The 18,148-nt window shown below is 46.4% G+C and overlaps 1 protein-coding gene across 1 annotated transcript in view; it reads right to left on the bottom strand.

Annotated features, from left to right (window-relative positions):
- Window positions 1-18,148, bottom strand: part of LOC134932131 (proprotein convertase subtilisin/kexin type 5-like) — a 420,509-nt gene that overhangs the window by 189,219 nt on the left and 213,142 nt on the right. Inside the window, exon 14 of the mRNA XM_063926251.1 lies at window positions 1,602-1,702. Coding sequence (XP_063782321.1) covers window positions 1,602-1,702 — 101 coding nt within the window. The remainder of the gene's footprint in view (window positions 1-1,601; window positions 1,703-18,148) is intronic.

Here is an 18,148-nt window from a genome sequence, read left to right as displayed (position 1 = left end):
AGACCTGGCTGCTCACTTGCGCCAGGCATCTTGCGTCGCATGGCATATTGAGATGTATGAGGACACATCTGGATGATACAGACGTTCACTACTTTAATTAATTATTGTGCTACCAAAGTTGTTCAGCAATCTGCAAGGACGACAAATACAAATATTTTCTATATTGATCTGTTTATATTGAATTTGGAACAGTGGCGGAACTTGCGAGTGGTGGGCCCAGGTGCAAATATTTGCTTTGGGCCCCCCTCCGGTGCTCCACATGAAGAGGCAGAGGGTGATGGGAAGTGGTGGGGAGCCAGTGGGTAGCCTGGAGAGGCAAGGGGTGACGGGGTGCTAGGAGGAGGCAGTGGATGACAAAGAGAGGCAGAGGGTGACTGGGGTTAAAGGATGACAGGGAGAGGCTGTAGGTAACAGAAAGAGGCAGAGGGGTTGGTAAGGAAATGCAAAGGGTGACAGAGTTTTTTAAAATTAAAATTAGGATAGTCACTGTGTAGTAGTATAGCACTGTGCAATAATCATCTTGTGTATAGGATGGAGATCTCAGCTTACATACAGAACGGTAAGTCTATAAATTGCACTTACAGTTACATAACCCCTCTAAACTTGTCCATTCCACACTTTTCCGATTTCAGTTCATAATTGTGACCCTTTTACCCACAATAGGTTAAAACTTATTTAGAACCTCCTCCTCAAAAATGTTTAATTAGGTCAGCAATCAAACAGGATAGTAACAATGGATTTCACAGGTATTGTGAAACATTATATAATTGTTATTCATAGCAGCATTAAATTCTGTTCAATGACAAATTAAGCAATAAATTAATTTCACAGATATTCTTTTATAGGTTAATTGGATTAATTAAGATGATCACATTTTTATTTTTAGGAGTGTCTCTGCCCCACCTCCTTCCTGATTTGTTCTCATTTGTGCACCTGCAAGCAATTATTTCACAATTTCAGCACTGTATCAGGTGTTGTCTCCACCCCACCGCACGTCACTTGGTTAAACTGAATTATTAATAGAGTTCATGACATCCTAAATCTGACAGCCTGGGTCCGGTCCTGTCATGTATGTAAAGTAATAGCTATTAAGGTAGTTTAACCCAGAGCCGGCACTAACCAATATGATGCCCTAGGCAAGATTTTGGCTGGTGCCCCCTAGCACCGCCGCTAGTTCTGCAGGAAATGCCTGGCATGAGTCAGCTGGCAGCTCTGCTAACGTCGGGCGCCTTTTGTTTATGAAAATGCATCATGTTATTTGCATTACTATGTGGCTAGGATGCACAAGCAGCTTCTGCTGATTAAAATGATATGTTGCATGCCTATATTCTGTGTGCGACTTAGGCTGTATCTGCATACGAAATGCTATGTTACAGTGATTTCCATGAATACACTGCAACATAGCATTTCGTATGCAGATACATCCGCAGTCACACACAGAATATAGGCATGCCACATATCATTTTAATCAGCAGAAGCTGCTGGTGCCCCTAAGCATACCAAATGCCCAAGGCATTTGCCTAGTTTGCCTATGCCTAAGGCCGGCTCTGGTTTAACCAACTGCTGTGTTCAACAGTTATGAAATATAGAAATGTACTTACGTCATCGTCCAGGTAACGCTGCTCCTCACACTGAGGATAACAGATTCCTCCTTTAAGGGTACTACCTCTGTCACAAGTTTGGCATCCTAGAACTGATGAGTCTGTACAGAGCACAACATTGCATATATGGATTATAGTATAGCAATGTGATAAGAGAAGAAAAACATCTATAATTTAAATTATATACAGTTTAGAATAACCAAAATCTTTGATGTTTAGTGTGTAGTAGATCAGCAACAGTAGTTGTACAATGCAGTATTTTACCAACATTTCACTGTACTATTTATATCTACATTTAACAGAAACATGTTCCACTATTGGGATCTGGCAGCAAAAGATATCTGCTTTAAATGTCAACAGGAAATTATTGCCACCAGCTGCTGATAACAGTAACATACTGTATAGTTCAATTTAGCTGTATAGAGGCTATGCTATATACATTATATTCCATTAGGATATACAGATGGAGCCCTGCTCATCTATCCCTTTAATATGATTAATGAGCCAGTGCTGTCGGACTTAATCCCCTGCTGTAATGACTTAGGGGGTCATTCCGAGTTGCACAGCAGCGATGCTTTTGTATTTGTGGAGTAACTCCCGGCCAGCGCAGCTCCTGCGGCTGGCCGGGAGTTGATCGTCGCTGCCACTGGCCACAGCAGCTGTGTGAGACATCATGCAGCCGCCGTGGCCCGCCCTCCCAACGGTCCAGCCACGCCTGCGTTGGCTGGACCGCGCCCCCTAAACAGTGGCTTAACGCCGCTGTCCAGCCCCCTTCCACCCTGCGACCGCCTCTGCCTGTCAATCAGGCACAGGCGATTGCTACTGAACGATGGCCTTCGTAATTGCGCACTGCGGTGCCGGCGCATGCCCAATTCCAACCCAATTGCTGCGCAGCGATAAACTGCAGCGAGCGATCGGGTCAGAATGACCCCCTTAATCCCCTGCTGTGTTGTTCTCTCTGTATTGTATTGCAGCTGAGAACAATAGATGAAAGGCTTATGTTAATAAACCGTGGTGCACCTAGGAGCAACAGAGAAGGCTAGATGAGCGAGGCTCCATCTGTATAGAGGCTATGATATAGAAATTATATTCCATTAGGATATATAGAGGTAATGCTTTAGAAATGATATTCCATTAGGATACTGTATATATAAGTTATGCTATAGAAATTACATCCTATTAGGCTGTATAGAGGCTATGCTATAGAAAATAAGATTTTACTCACCGGTAAATCTATTTCTCGTAGTCCGTAGTGGATGCTGGGAACTCCGTAAGGACCATGGGGAATAGCGGCTCCGCAGGAGACTGGGCACAACTAAAGAAAGCTTTTAGGTCACCTGGTGTGCACTGGCTCCCCCCACTATGACCCTCCTCCAAGCCTCAGTTAGGATATACTGTGCCCGGACGAGCTGACATAATAAGGAAGGATTTTGAATCCCGGGTAAGACTCTTCACACCAATCACACTGTATAACTTGTGATACAATACCCAGTTTAACAGTATGAAAACAACTGAGCCTCTCAACAGATGGCTCAACAATAACCCTCTAGTTAACAGTAACTATGTACAAGTATTGCAGACAATCCGCACTTGGGACGGGCGCCCAGCATCCACTACGGACTACGAGAAATAGATTTACCGGTGAGTAAAATCTTATTTTCTCTGACGTCCTAGTGGATGCTGGGAACTCCGTAAGGACCATGGGGATTATACCAAAGCTCCCAAACGGGCGGGAGAGTGCGGATGACTCTGCAGCACCGAATGAGAGAACTCAAGGTCCTACTCAGCCAGGGTATCAAATTTGTAGAATTTTGCAAACGTGTTTGCCCCTGACCAAGTAGCAGCTCGGCAAAGTTGTAAAGCCGAGACCCCTCGGGCAGCCGCCCAAGATGAGCCCACCTTCCTTGTGGAATGGGCTTTTACTGATTTAGGATGCGGCAGTCCAGCCGCAGAATGCGCCTGCTGAATTGTGCTACAAATCCAGCGAGCAATAGTCTGCTTAGAAGCAGGAGCACCCAGCTTGTTGGGTGCATACAGGATAAATAGCGAGTCAGTTTTCCTGACTCCAGCCGTCCTGGAAACATAAATTTTCAAGGCCCTGACTACGTCCAGCAACTTGGAAGCCTCCAAGTCCCGAGTAGCCGCAGGCACCACAATAGGTTGGTTCAAGTGAAAAGCTGATACCACCTTAGGGAGAAACTGAGGACGAGTCCTCAATTCTGCCCTATCCATATGGAAAATCAGATAAGGGCTTTTACATGACAAAGCTGCCAATTCTGACACACGCCTGGCCGAAGCCAAGGCCAATAACATGACCACTTTCCACGTGAGATATTTTAGATCCACGGTTTTAAGTGGCTCAAACCAATGTGATTTTAAGAAACTCAACACCACGTTGAGATCCCAAGGTGCCACTGGAGGCACAAACGGGGGCTGAATATGCAGCACTCCTTTCACAAACGTCTGAACTTCAGGTAGTGAAGCTAGTTCTTTTTGGAAGAAAATCGACAGAGCCGAGATCTGTACCTTAATGGAGCCTAATTTCAGGCCCATATTCACTCCTGCTTGTAGGAAATGCAGAAATCGACCTAGTTGAAATTCCTCTGTTGGGGCCTTTTTGGCCTCACACCAAGCAACATATTTCCGCCATATGCGGTGATAATGCTTTGCAGTTACATCTTTCCTGGCTTTAATCAGCGTAGGAATGACCTCCTCCGGAATGCCCTTTTCCTTCAGGATCCGGCGTTCAACCGCCATGCCGTCAAACGCAGCCGCGGTAAGTCTTGGAACAGACAGGGCCCCTGCTGCAGCAGGTCCTGTCTGAGCGGCAGAGGCCATGGGTCCTCTGAGATCATCTCTTGAAGTTCCGGGTACCACGCTCGTCTTGGCCAATCCGGAACCACGAGTATTGTTCTTACTCCTCGTTTTCTTATTATTCTCAGTACCCTTGGTATGAGAGGCAGAGGAGGGAACACATAAACTGACTGGTACACCCACGGTGTCACCAGAGCGTCCACAGCTATCGCCTGAGGGTCCCTTGACCTGGCGCAATATCTCTCTAGTTTTTTGTTTAGGCGGGACGCCATCATGTCCACTTGTGGACGTTCCCACCGATTTACAATCAGCGTGAAGACTTCTGGATGAAGTCCCCACTCTCCCGGGTGGAGGTCGTCCCTGCTGAGAAAGTCTGCTTCCCAGTTGTCCACTCCCGGAATGAACACTGCTGACAGTGCTAGTACGTGATTTTCCGCCCATCGGAGAATCCTTGTGGCTTCTGCCATTGCCATCCTGCTTCTTGTGCCGCCCTGTCGATTTACATGGGCGACTGCCGTGATGTTGTCTGACTGGATCAGTACTGGCTGGTGTAGAAGCAGGGATTTTGCCTGACTTAGGGCGTTGTAAATGGCCCTTAGTTCCAGAATATTTATGTGTAGGGAAGTCTCCTGACTCGACCATAGTCCTTGGAAGTTTCTTCCCTGTGTGACTGCCCCCCAGCCCCGAAGGCTGGCATCCGTGGTCACCAGGACCCAGTCCTGTATGCCGAATCTGCGGCCCTCTAGAAGATGAGCACTCTGCAGCCACCACAGCAGAGACACCCTGGTTCTTGGAGACAGGGTTATTAGGCGATGCATCTGAAGATGCGACCCGGACCATTGGTCCAACAGGTCCCACTGAAAGATTCTGGCATGGAACCTGCCGAAAGGAATTGCTTTGTAAGAAGCCACCATCTTTCCCAGGACCTGCGTGCAGTGATGCACCAATACCTGTTTTGATTTCAGGAGGTCTCTGACTAGAGATGACAGCTCCTTGGCTTTCTCCTCCGGGAGAAACACTTTTTTCTGGACTGTGTCCAGGATCATACCCAGGAACAGTAGACGTGTCGTCGGAACCAGCTGTGATTTTGGAATATTCAGAATCCAACCGTGCTGGTGTAGCACCTCCTGAGATAGTGCTACTCCCACCAACAACTGCTCCTTGGACCTCGCCTTTATTAGGAGATCGTCCAAGTACGGGATAATTAAAACTCCCTTTCTTCGAAGGAGTATCATCATGTCCGCCATTACTTTGGTAAACACCCTCGGTGCCGTGGAGAGTCCAAACGGCAGCGTCTGGAATTGGTAATGGCAATCCTGTACCACAAATCTGAGGTACTCCTGGTGAGGATAGTAAATGGGGACATGCAGGTAAGCATCCTTGATGTCCAGGGATACCATGTAATCCCCCTCGTCCAGGCTTGCAATAACCGCCCTGAGCGATGCCATCTTGAACTTGAATTTTTTTATGTATGTGTTCAAGGATTTCAAATTTAAAATGGGTCTCACCGAACCGTCCGGTTTCGGTACCACAAATAGTGTGGAATAGTAACCCCGTCCTTGTTGAAGTAGGGGCACCTTGACTATCACCTGCTGGGAATACAGCTTGTGAATTGCCTCTAGCACAGCCTCCCTGCCTGAGGGAGTTGTCGGCAAGGCAGATTTTAGGAACCGGTGGGGTGGAGACGCCTCGAATTCCAGTTTGTACCCTTGAGATACTATTTGCAGGATCCAGGGATCCACCTGTGAGCGAGCCCACTGATCGCTGAAATTTTTGAGGCGGCCCCCCACCGTACCTGGCTCCGCCTGTGGAGCCCCACCGTCATGCGGCGGACTTGGAAGAAGCGGGGGAGGACTTTTGCTCCTGGGAACCTGCTGTTTGTTGCAGCCTTTTTCCCCTACCTCTGCCTCTGGACAGAAAGGACCCGCCTTTTCCACGCCTGTTTTTCTGAGTCCGAAAGGACTGTACCTGATAAAACGGCGCCTTTTTAGGCTGTGAGGGAACATGGGGTAAAAATGCTGACTTCCCAGCAGTTGCTGTGGAAACTAGGTCCGAGAGACCATTCCCGAATAACTCCTCACCCTTATAAGGCAAAACTTCCATGTGCCTTTTTGAATCTGCATCCCCTGTCCACTGGCGAGTCCATAAGCCTCTCCTAGCAGAAATGGACAGTGCACTTATTTTAGATGCCAGCCGGCAGATCTCCCTCTGTGCATCTCTCATGTATAAGACTGAGTCTTTTATATGCTCTATGGTTAGCAGAATAGTGTCCCTGTCTAGAGTGTCAATATTTTCTGACAGGGAATCTGACCACGCAGCGGCAGCACTGCACATCCATGCTGACGCAATAGCAGGTCTAAGTATAATACCTGAGTGTGTATATACAGACTTCAGGATAGCCTCCTGCTTTCTATCAGCAGGTTCCTTGAGGGCGGCCGTATCCGGAGACGGTAGTGCCACCTTTTTAGACAAACGTGTGAGCGCTTTATCCACCCTAGGTGGTGTCTCCCAACGTGACCTATCCTCTGGCGGGAAAGGGAACGCCATTAGTAACTTCTTAGAGATTACCAATCTTTTATCAGGGAAAGCCCACGCTTCTTCACACACTTCATTTAATTCTTCTGATGGGGGAAAGACTACGGGTAGTTTTTTCTCCCCAAACATAATACCCTTTTTAGTGGTACCTGGGTTTATATCAGAAATTTGTAACACCTCTTTCATTGCTTCAATCATGCAACGAATGGCCTTAGTGGACATTAGATTAGACTCATCGTCGTCGACACTGGTGTCAGTATCCGTGTCGACATCCGCGTCTGCCATCTGAGGTAGCGGGCGTTTTAGAGCCCCCGATGGCCTTTGAGACGCCTGGACAGTCACGAGCTGAGAAGCCGGCTGTCCCGCATTTGGCATGTCGTCAAATTTTTTGTGTAAGGAGTCGACACGTGCACGCAATTCCTTCCATAAGTCCATCCACTCAGGTGTCTGCCCCGCAGGGGGTGACATCCCTTCTATAGGCATCTGCTCCGCCTCCACATCATTATCCTCATCAAACATGTCGACACAGCCGTACCGACACACCGCACACACACAGGGAATGCTCTAACAGAGGACAGGACCCACAAAAGCCCTTTGGGGAGACAGAGTGAGAGTATGCCAGCACACACCAGAGCGCTATATAATGCAGGGACTAACTGAATTATGTCCCCTATAGCTGCTGTTATATATACTGCGCCTAAATTTAGTGCCCCCCCCCCCCCCTCTCTTTTTTACCCTTTTCTGTAGTGTAGACTGCAGGGGAGAGCCAGGGAGCTTCCATCCAGCGGAGCTGTGAGGGAGAAATGGCGCCAGTGTGCTGAAGGAGATAGCTCCGCCCCTTTTCCGCGGACTATTCTCCCGCTTTTTTATGGATTCTGGCAGGGGTAATTATCACATATATAGCCTCTGGGGCTATATATTGTGGTATTTTTGCCAGCCAAGGTCTTTTTATTGCTGCTCAGGGCGCCCCCCCCCTAGCGCCCTGCACCCTCAGTGACCGGAGTGTGAAGTGTGTATGAGAAGCAATGGCGCACAGCTGCAGTGCTGTGCGCTACCTTGGTGAAGACTGATGTCTTCTGCCGCCGATTTTCCGGACCTCTTCTTACTTCTGGCTCTGTAAGGGGGACGGCGGCGTGGCTCCGGGACCGAACACCAAGGCCAGTTCCATGCGGTCGGTCCCTCTGGAGCTAATGGTGTCCAGTAGCCTAAGAAGCCCAAGCTAGCTGCAAGCAGGTAGGTTCGCTTCTTCTCCCCTTAGTCCCTCGCTGCAGTGAGCCTGTTGCCAGCAGGTCTCACTGTAAAATAAAAAACCTAATTATATACTTTCTTTCTAGAAGCTCAGGAGAGCCCCTAGTGTGCATCCAACCTCGGCCGGGCACAAAATCTAACTGAGGCTTGGAGGAGGGTCATAGTGGGAGGAGCCAGTGCACACCAGGTGACCTAAAAGCTTTCTTTAGTTGTGCCCAGTCTCCTGCGGAGCCGCTATTCCCCATGGTCCTTACGGAGTTCCCAGCATCCACTAGGACGTCAGAGAAATGATATTCCATTAGGATACTGTATATAAAAGTTATGCTATAGAAATTACATCCTATTAGGCTGTATAGAGGCTATGCTATAGAAATGATATTCCATTAGGATACTGTATATAAAAGTTATGCTATAGAAATTACATCCTATTAGGCTGTATAGAGGCTATGCTATAGAAATGATATTCCATTAGGCTGTGTAGAAACTATGCTATAGAAATTATATTTAATTTGGCTGTATAGAAGCTATGCTATAGAAATGATATTCCATTAGGCTGTATAGAGGCTATGCTATAAAAAAAAATTCATTAGGCTGTATAGAGACTATCCTATAGAAATTATATTCCATTAGGCTGTATTGAGGATAGGCTACATAATCATATTCCTATTAGGCTGTATAGAGGCTATTCTCTAGAAATTATATTACATTAGACTGTATAGGAATTATATTCCATTAGTCTGTATTGAGGCTATGTTACAGAAATAATATTCCATTAGGCAGCATAGAGGCTATGTTATAGAAATAATATTCCATAAGGGTGTATAGAGGCTATGGTACAGAATTAATATTCCATTGGGCTGTATAGAGGCTATCTAAAAAGAATAAATACCTGATGGCGCAATCAATAATATGAACATATGATTGATATTATCTAAAATCTGTCACCTTGTGATCATAAATAAATGGTTCTATTTCGTCAGACCTCAGAAGCCTGTCTCTAATGGCTTCAATATAGCATATGAGATTGAATAAGAAAGAGGTCGCGCTATAGAGCCAATTAATTGTTCCACACCATTCTCAATTGTAAATATTTATTTAAAACACATAACCATATAAAAATATTATTCTTGTGATGTTTAAGATCTGGTGTGGTCACAACACCCTCAAATACATAGCAATTAAAAAGAGACAGTTCTCATCATAAAAATAAGTGTGCTGAATAGTATAATGTCCAAACTGGCAAGAATTATGCCACAAGTTCAGTAAGGAATAGGATCCTCCGTGTTAAATTGCACCCAATAATAGAGTCCAGAGGACACTGGTATTTTTATCCAAAAGCTATGCACCGCAGATGTAAAGGGTCACAGGTACATTTGCTCACTCTGTCCCTTATGCTTATAATACGGGACCTGTTTGCCAGTTTGAGGAGTTTTAAGTGCAGCCCGAGCGTCCCCGGGGATGCACGATGTGATAAACGACTGTTACCTGTGAATCGTAGCGGTGTAGTGCAAATTAGTTGGCGGCTTCTATCCGTGTGGCTGGATGAATCACGCTGATGGAAGGTTTCCGTACGGGCAGCCCTAATTAAGTGATTGCTGAATAGTGTCCTCTGGACTCTATTATTGGGTGCAATTTAACACGGAGGATCCTATTCCTTACTGAACTTGTGGCATAATTCTTGCCAGTTTGGACATTATACTATTCAGCACACTTATTTTTATGATGAGAACTGTCTCTTTTTAATTGCTATGTATTTGAGGGTGTTGTGACCACACCAGATCTTAAACATCACAAGAATAATATTTTTATATGGTTATATGTTTTAAATAAATATTTACAATTGAGAATGGTGTGGAACAATTAATTAGCTCTATAGCGCGACCTCTTTCTTATTCAATGTATAGAGGCTATGTTATAGAAATAATATTCCATTAGACTGTATAGTGGCTATGTTATAGAAATAATATTCAATTAACCGGTATAGAAGTTATGTTATAGAAATAATATTCCATTAGCCGGTATAGAGGCTATGTTATAGAAATAATATTCCATTAGGCTGTATACTGGCTATGTTATAGAAATGAAATTCCATTAGGCTGTATAAAGGCTATGTTATAGAAACAATATCTATTAGCCGGTATAGAGGCTATGTTATAGAAATAATATTCCATAAGGGTGTATTATTATTATTATTATTATTATCCTTTATTTATATGGCGCCACAAGGGTTCCGCAGCGCCCAATTACAGAGTACACAAACAAATAATCAACCAGGAAAACAGCAACTTACAGTTGACTACAATATAGGACAAGTACAGGGTAAATAAACATAGCTACATCAGCAGATGACACTGGAATAAGTATCAGGTGGCAGAAGACTGCTGGATTTGGTGCAGCTGAAGATTATTAAAGTAAGAAAAGGGTAAGCACATGAGGGAAGAGGGCCCTGCTCGTGAGAGCTTGTATAGAAGCTATAGTACAGAATTAATATTCCATTAGGCTGTATAGAGGCTATGTTATAGAAATAATATTCCATTAGGCTGTATAGTGGATATGTTATAGAAATAAGGGCCCTCATTCCGAGTTGATCGGTCGCAAGGCGAATTTAGCAGAGTTACACACGCTAAGCCGCCGCCTACTGGGAGTGAATCTTAGCTTCTTAAAATTGCGACCGATGTATTCGCAATAATGCGATTACTAACTACTTAGCAGTTTCAGAGTAGCTCCAGACTTACTCTGCCTGTGCGATCAGTTCAGTGCTTGTCGTTCCTGGTTGACGTCACAAACACACCCAGCGTTCGCCCAGGCACTCCCACCGTTTCTCCGGCCACTCCTGCGTTTTTTCCGGAAACGGTAGCGTTTTCAGCCACACGCCCCTGAAACGCCGTGTTTCCGCCCAGTAACACCCATTTCCTGTCAATCACATTACGATCGCCGGAGCGAAGAAAAAGCCGTGAGTAAAAACACTTTCTTCATAGTAAAGTTACTTGGCGCAGTCGCAGTGCGAACATTGCGCATGCGTACTATGCGGATTTTCACTGCGATGCGATGAAAAATACCGAGCGAACAACTCGGAATGAGGGCCAATATTCAATTAACCGGTATAGAAGCTATGTTATAGAAATAATATTCCATTAGCCGGTATAGAGGCTATGTTAGAGAAATAATATTCCATTAGGCTGTATAGTGGCTATGTTATAGAAATGAAATTCCATTAGGCTGTATAAAGGCTATGTTATAGAAAATAAGAATTTACTCACCGGTAATTCTATTTCTCGTAGTCCGTAGTGGATGCTGGGAACTCCGTAAGGACCATGGGGAATAGACGGGCTCCGCAGGAGACTGGGCACTCTAAAAAAATATTAGGTACTATCTGGTGTGCACTGGCTCCTCCCTCTATGCCCCTCCTCCAGACCTCAGTTAGGGAAACTGTGCCCGGAAGAGCTGACATTACAAGGAAAGGAAATTTTGAATCCAGGGTAAGACCCATACCAGCCACACCAATCACACCGTACAACTTGTGATAACCTTACCCAGTTAACAGTATGAACAACAACTGAGCCTCACTCAACGGATGGCTCATAACAATAACCCTTATTTAAGCAATAACTATATACACGTATTGCAGAGAGTCCGCACTTGGGACGGGCGCCCAGCATCCACTACGGACTACGAGAAATAGAATTACCGGTGAGTAAATTCTTATTTTCTCTGATGTCCTAGTGGATGCTGGGAACTCCGTAAGGACCATGGGGATTATAACAAAGCTCCCAAGCGGGCGGGAGAGTGCGGATGACTCTGCAGCACCGAATGAGCAAACACAAGGTCCTCCTCAGCCAGGGTATCAAACTTGTAGAACTTTGCAAATGTGTTTGAACCCGACCAAGTAGCAGCTCGGCACAGCTGGAATGCCGAGACCCCTCGGGCAGCCGCCCAAGAAGAGCCCACCTTCCTTGTGGAATGGGATTTTACCGATTTTGGATGCGGCAATCGAGCCGCAGAATGAGCCTGCTGAATCGTGCTACAGATCCAGCGAGCAATAGTTTGCTTTGAAGCAGGAGCACCCAGCTTGTTGGGTGCATGCAAGATAAACAGCGAGTCAATCTTCCTGACTCCAGCCGTTCTGGAAACATTTATTTTCAAAGCCCTGACTACGTCCAGCAACTTGGAGTCCTCCAAGTCCCGAGTAGCCGCAGGCACCACAATAGGTTGGTTCAAATGAAACGATGACACCACCTTTGGGAGACATTGGGGACAAGTCCTCAATTCTGCCCTGTCCATATGGAAGATCAGATAAGGGCTTTTACATGACAAAGCCGCCAATTCCGACACACGCCTAGCCGATGCTAAGGCCAACAGCATGACCACTTTCCACGTGAGATACTTTAGTTCCACGGTCTTGAGTGGCTCAAACCAGTGGGATTTCAGGAAATTCAACACAACGTTAAGATCCCAGGGTGCCACTGGTGGCACAAAAGGGGGCTGAATATGCAGCACTCCCTTAACAAATGTCTGAACCTCAGGCAGTGAAGCCAGTTCTTTTTGAAAAAAAAATGGATAGGGCCGAAATCTGGACCTTTATGAACCCCAATTTTAGGCCCATAGTCACCCCTGACTGTAGAAAGTGCAGGAATCGACCCAGCTGGAATTCCTCTGTAGGGGCCTTCCTGGCCTCACACCAAGCAACATATTTCCGCCATATACGGTGATAATGTTTTGCTGTCACGTCTTTCCTAGCTTTTAGCAGCGTAGGAATAACTTCATCCGGAATGCCTTTTTCCGCTAGGATCCGGCGTTCAACCGCCATGCCGTCAAACGCAGCCGCGGTAAGTCTTGGAACAGACAAGGCCCTTGTTGCAGCAAGTCCTGTCTGAGAGGCAGAGGCCATGGGTCCTCTGTGCGCATTTCTTGCAGTTCCGGGTACCAAGTCCTTCTTGGCCAGTCCGGAACAATGAGTATTGTTCTTATTCCTCTCTTTCTTACTATTCTCAGTACTTTTGGTATGACAGGAAGAGGAGGAAACACATATACCGACTGGTACACCCACGGTGTCACTAGGGCGTCCACAGCTGTCGCCTGAGGGTCCCTTGACCTGGCGCAATATCTTTTTAGCTTTTTGTTGAGGCGGGACGCCATCATGTCCACCTGTGGCAGTTCCCATCAGTTTGCAATCAGTTGGAAGACTTCCTGATGAAGTCCCCACTCTCCCGGGTGGAGGTCGTGTCTGCTGAGGAAGTCTGCTTCCCAGTTGTCCACTCCCGGAATGAACACTGCCGACAGTGCTTGCACGTGATTCTCCGCCCATCGAATAATCTTTGTGGCTTCCGCCATTGCCATCCTGCTTCTTGTGCCGCCCTGGCGGTTTACATGGGCGACCGCCGTGATGTTGTCTGACTGAATCAGCACTGGCCGGTTTCGAAACAGGGGCTCTGCTTCACTCAGGGCGTTGTAAATGACCCTTAATTCCAGTATATTTATGTGTAGAGAAGTCTCCAGACTTGACCACAGCCCTTGGAAGTTTCTTCTCTGAGTGACTGCCCCCCACCCTCGGAGGCTTGCATCCGTGGTCACCAGGACCCAGTCCTGTATGCCAAACCTGCGGCCCTCGAGAAGGTGAGCACTCTGCAGCCACCACAGAAGAGACACCCTGGCCCTGGGGGACAGGGTGATCAGCCGATGCATCTGAAGATGCGATCCGGACCACTTGTCCAACAGATCCCACTGAAAGATCCTTGCATGGAACCTGCCGAAGGGAATGGCTTTGTATGAAGCCAACATCTTTCCCAGGACTCGCGTGCAGTGATGCACCGATACCTATTTTGGTTTCAGGAGGTCCCTGACCAGAGATGCTAATTCCTGGGCCTTCTCCACCGGGAGAAACACCTTCTTCCATTCTGTGTCCAGAATCATGCCCAGGAAAACCAGGAATCAGCTGCGACTTTGGAACATTCAGAATCCAGCCGTGCTGTAGTAACACTTCCTGAGAGAGTGTTACGCTGATCAACAACTGTTCCCTGGACCTCGCCTTTATGAGGAGATCGTCCAAGTACGGGATAATTATAACTCCCTTCTGCCGAAGGAGTATCATCATTTCGGCCATTACCTTGGTAAATATTCTCGGTGCCGTGGACAGGCCAAACGGCAACGTCTGGAACTGGTAATGACAGTCCTGTACCACAAATCTGAGGTACTCCTGGTGAGGTGGGTAAATGGGAACATGCAAGTAAGCATCTTTGATGTCCAGCGACACCATAAAATCCCCCTCTTCCAGGCTTGCAATAACCGCTCTGAGCGATTCCATTTTGAACTTGAATTTCTTTATATAAGTGTTCAAGGACTTTAGATTCAGAATGGGTCTCACCGAACCGTCCGGTTTCGGTACCACAAACATTGTGGAATAGTAACCCCTTCCCTGTTGAAGGAGGGGGACCCTGACAATCACTTGCTGGAGGTACAGCTTGTGAATTGCCGCCAGCACTACCTCCCTTTCTATGGGGGAAGCTGGCAAGGCTGATTTGAGGTAATGGCGGGGGGGAGTCGCTTCGAATTCCAGCTTGTATCCCTGAGATACAATTTGTATAGCCCAGAGATCCACCTGTGAACGAATCCACTGGCTGCTGAAGTTTCGGAGACGCGCCCCCACCGCACCTGGCTCCGCCTGTGGAGCCCCAATGTCATGCGGTGGACTTAGTGGAAGCAGGGGAGGACTTTTGTTCCTGGGAACTTGCTGCATGGTGCAGCTTCTTACCTCTACCCCTGCCTCTGGCAAGAAAGGATGCACCCCTGACCCTCTTGCCTTTTTGGGAACGAAAGGACTGCATTTGATAATACGGTGCTTTCTTAGGCTGTGAGGAAACCTGAGGCAAGAAAGTGGACTTTCCAGCTGTCGCTGTAGACACGAGGTCCGACAGACTGTCCCCAAACAACTCCTCACCCTTATAAGGCAAAACCTCCATGTGTTTTTTAGAATCAGCATCTCCTGTCCATTGCCGAGTCCATAAGACCCTCCTGGCAGAGATGGATATAGCATTAATTCTAGAGCCCAGCAGGCAAATGTCCCTCTGAGCATCTCGCATATATAAGACGACGTCTTTGATATGGCCCAGGGTTAGCAAAACAGCATCTCTGTCGAGGGAATCTATGTCGTCTAACAGAGTATCTGTCCACGCTGCTACAGCACTACACATCCAGGCTGAAGCAATAGCAGGTCTCAGTAGAGTACCAGAGTGTGTATATACTGACTTCAGGATAGCTTCCTGCTTTCTATCCGCAGGCTCCTTTAAGGCGGCCGTATCCTGAGACGGCAGGGCCACCTTTTTAGATAAGCGTGTCAGCGCCTTGTCCACCCTAGGGGATGTTTCCCAACGTAACCTGTCCGTTGGCGGGAAAGGGTACGCCATCAGTAACCTCTTAGAAATCACTAATTTCTTATCAGGGGAACTCCACGCTTCTTCACACAATTCATTTAATTCATCAGATGGGGGAAAAGTCACTGGCTGCTTTTTCTCCCCAAACATATAAACCCTCTTGGTATTAACCGGGTTACTCTCAGAAATGTGTAATACATCTTTGATTGCAATAGTCATGTATCGGATGGCCTTGGTCATTTTAGACTGTAAATGTGCCTCATCATCGTCGACACTGGAGTCGGACTCCGTGTCGGCATCTGTGTCAACCATCTGAGATAGAGGGCGTTTATGAGCCCCTGACGGCTTCTGAGACGCCTGGGCAGGCGCGGGCTGAGACCCCGGCTGTCCCAAGGCTGCAGCGTCATCAAACCTTTTATGTAAGGAGTTTACATTGTCATTTAAGACCTTCCACATATCCATCCAATCAGGTGTCGGCCCCGACGGGGGCGATACCACACTTATCTGCCCTTGCTCCGCCTCCATGTAACCTTCCTCATCAAACATGTCAACACAGCCGTACCGACACACCGCACACACACAGGGAATGCTCAGACTGAGGACAGGACCCCACAAAGTCCTTTGGGGAGACAGAGAGAGAGTATGCCAGCACACACCACAGCGCTATATAACACAGGGATTTTCACTGCTAATAAGTGATTTTCCCAATAGCTGCTTTTTTGTATTGATTTGCGCCTAAATTTATGTGCCCCCCCCCCCTCTCTTTTTAACCCGTCTTGTACCTGGATACTGCAGGGGAGAGCCTGGGGAGCTGCTTCCAGCGGAGCTGTGAAGGGAAAATGGTGCTGGTGTGCTGAGGAAGAAGGCCCCGCCCCTTCAGTGGCGGGCTTCTGTCCCGCATTTCATGTAAAAAATGGCAGGGGTTTTTACATATATACAGTGCTAGACTGTATATATGTATGTTTTTGTGCCAAAGGTACCTCAATTGCAGCCCAGGGCGCCCCCCCCCCCCCCCCCCAGCGCCCTGCACCCTACAGTGACCGGAGTGTGTAAGTGTGCTGGGAGCAATGGCACACAGCTGCGGTGCTGTGCGCTACCTTAATGAAGACAGGAGTCTTCAGCCGCCGATTTCATCGTCTTCCAGCTTCTGTTCTTCTGGCTCTGCAAGGGGGACGGCGGCGCGGCTCCGGGAACGGACGATCGAGGACAGGTGCCTGTGTTTGAACCCTCTGGAGCTAATGGTGTCCAGTAGCCTAAGAAGCACAAGCTAGCTGCAAGCAGGTAGGTTTGCTTCTCTCCCCTTAGCCCCACGTAGCAGTGAGTCTGTTGCCAGCAGAAGCTCACTGAAAATAAAAAACCTAATAAATACTTTCTTTTCTAGTAAGCTCAGGAGAGCCCACTAGGAGCACCCAGCTCTGGCCAGGCACAGATTCTAACTGAGGTCTGGAGGAGGGGCATAGAGGGAGGAGCCAGTGCACACCAGATAGTACCTAATCTTTTTTTAGAGTGCCCAGTCTCCTGTGGAGCCCGTCTATTCCCCATGGTCCTTACGGAGTTCCCAGCATCCACTAGGACGTCAGAGAAACAATATCTATTAGCCGGTATAGAGGCTATGTTATAGATATAATATTCCATTAGGCTGTACAGAGGCTATGTTATAGAAATAATATTCTATTATGTTGTATAGAGGCTGTGTTATAGAAATAATATTCAATTAGGCTGTATAGGGACTATGTCATAGAAATGAATTAGACCAAAAATGAGTAAAAGTGACTTAAAAAGTGACTTTAGATACAAGTCACACCCTATCAATAATAATAAAAAAAACCTTTACGTGTATTTCTAAGACATGACTGCAAGAAAGTTAAAATTTAAGCTAAATGTTTAAAATACTTTTACGTAGATTATTTTTAAATTGAACAGAAAAAAAGATTTAAATGTAATGTAAATTAAAGTTACACTACTCCTTTAAAAACAACGTCATAATATTTTGTGATGGCCATACCCATTTTTTAAAGACAAGTTATGGTTATAATATTTTTATAGTATATGGTGTCTCTCTTGCTCCATAAAACCTTTACAACATTTACTCTATGTTTATTTTAACCTATTTTATTGAAAAGTTCCACATGCCACATTGTCTCCCTGTGTCACAAAATATCATAGTTGTTATATAACAAAGCTTACAAAGAAGTTATCAAACAAACAAACAGGGTCACGATGTCCCAATAAAAGTGTATTTGTGAAATTCATAGAATATATAAGATAACGTTTCTTTACTGTATACTACAGTATAAGCATATTAGAGGTCACCAACTGGTTTTGTGGCCATAAAATATTTATACAAGTCACCAGTTATCCAAGGGAATTTCTAAAGTGATTCTTCAAAGTACAGTTGGTGGTGCATTATTTTGTGTATAGATTATACATGCTATTAAGGCATGCTCTTAATCTTTAAGAATAATGTCCTACTTTTTTAGAAGAATATGCATAGATGTGCGCAGGAGCAGAGATGGGGGTGCTGCAACAGGACCTCCTCCTCCGCTGGGTCATGAACTACTGCCCGGGTGAGTAGTCTATGTC

This window comes from Pseudophryne corroboree, chromosome 6, assembly GCF_028390025.1.
Source record: "Pseudophryne corroboree isolate aPseCor3 chromosome 6, aPseCor3.hap2, whole genome shotgun sequence".
Lineage (NCBI taxonomy): Eukaryota > Metazoa > Chordata > Amphibia > Anura > Myobatrachidae > Pseudophryne > Pseudophryne corroboree.
Note: the sequence above shows the minus strand (reverse complement) of the source record. Positions and strands in the feature narration are given on the sequence as shown.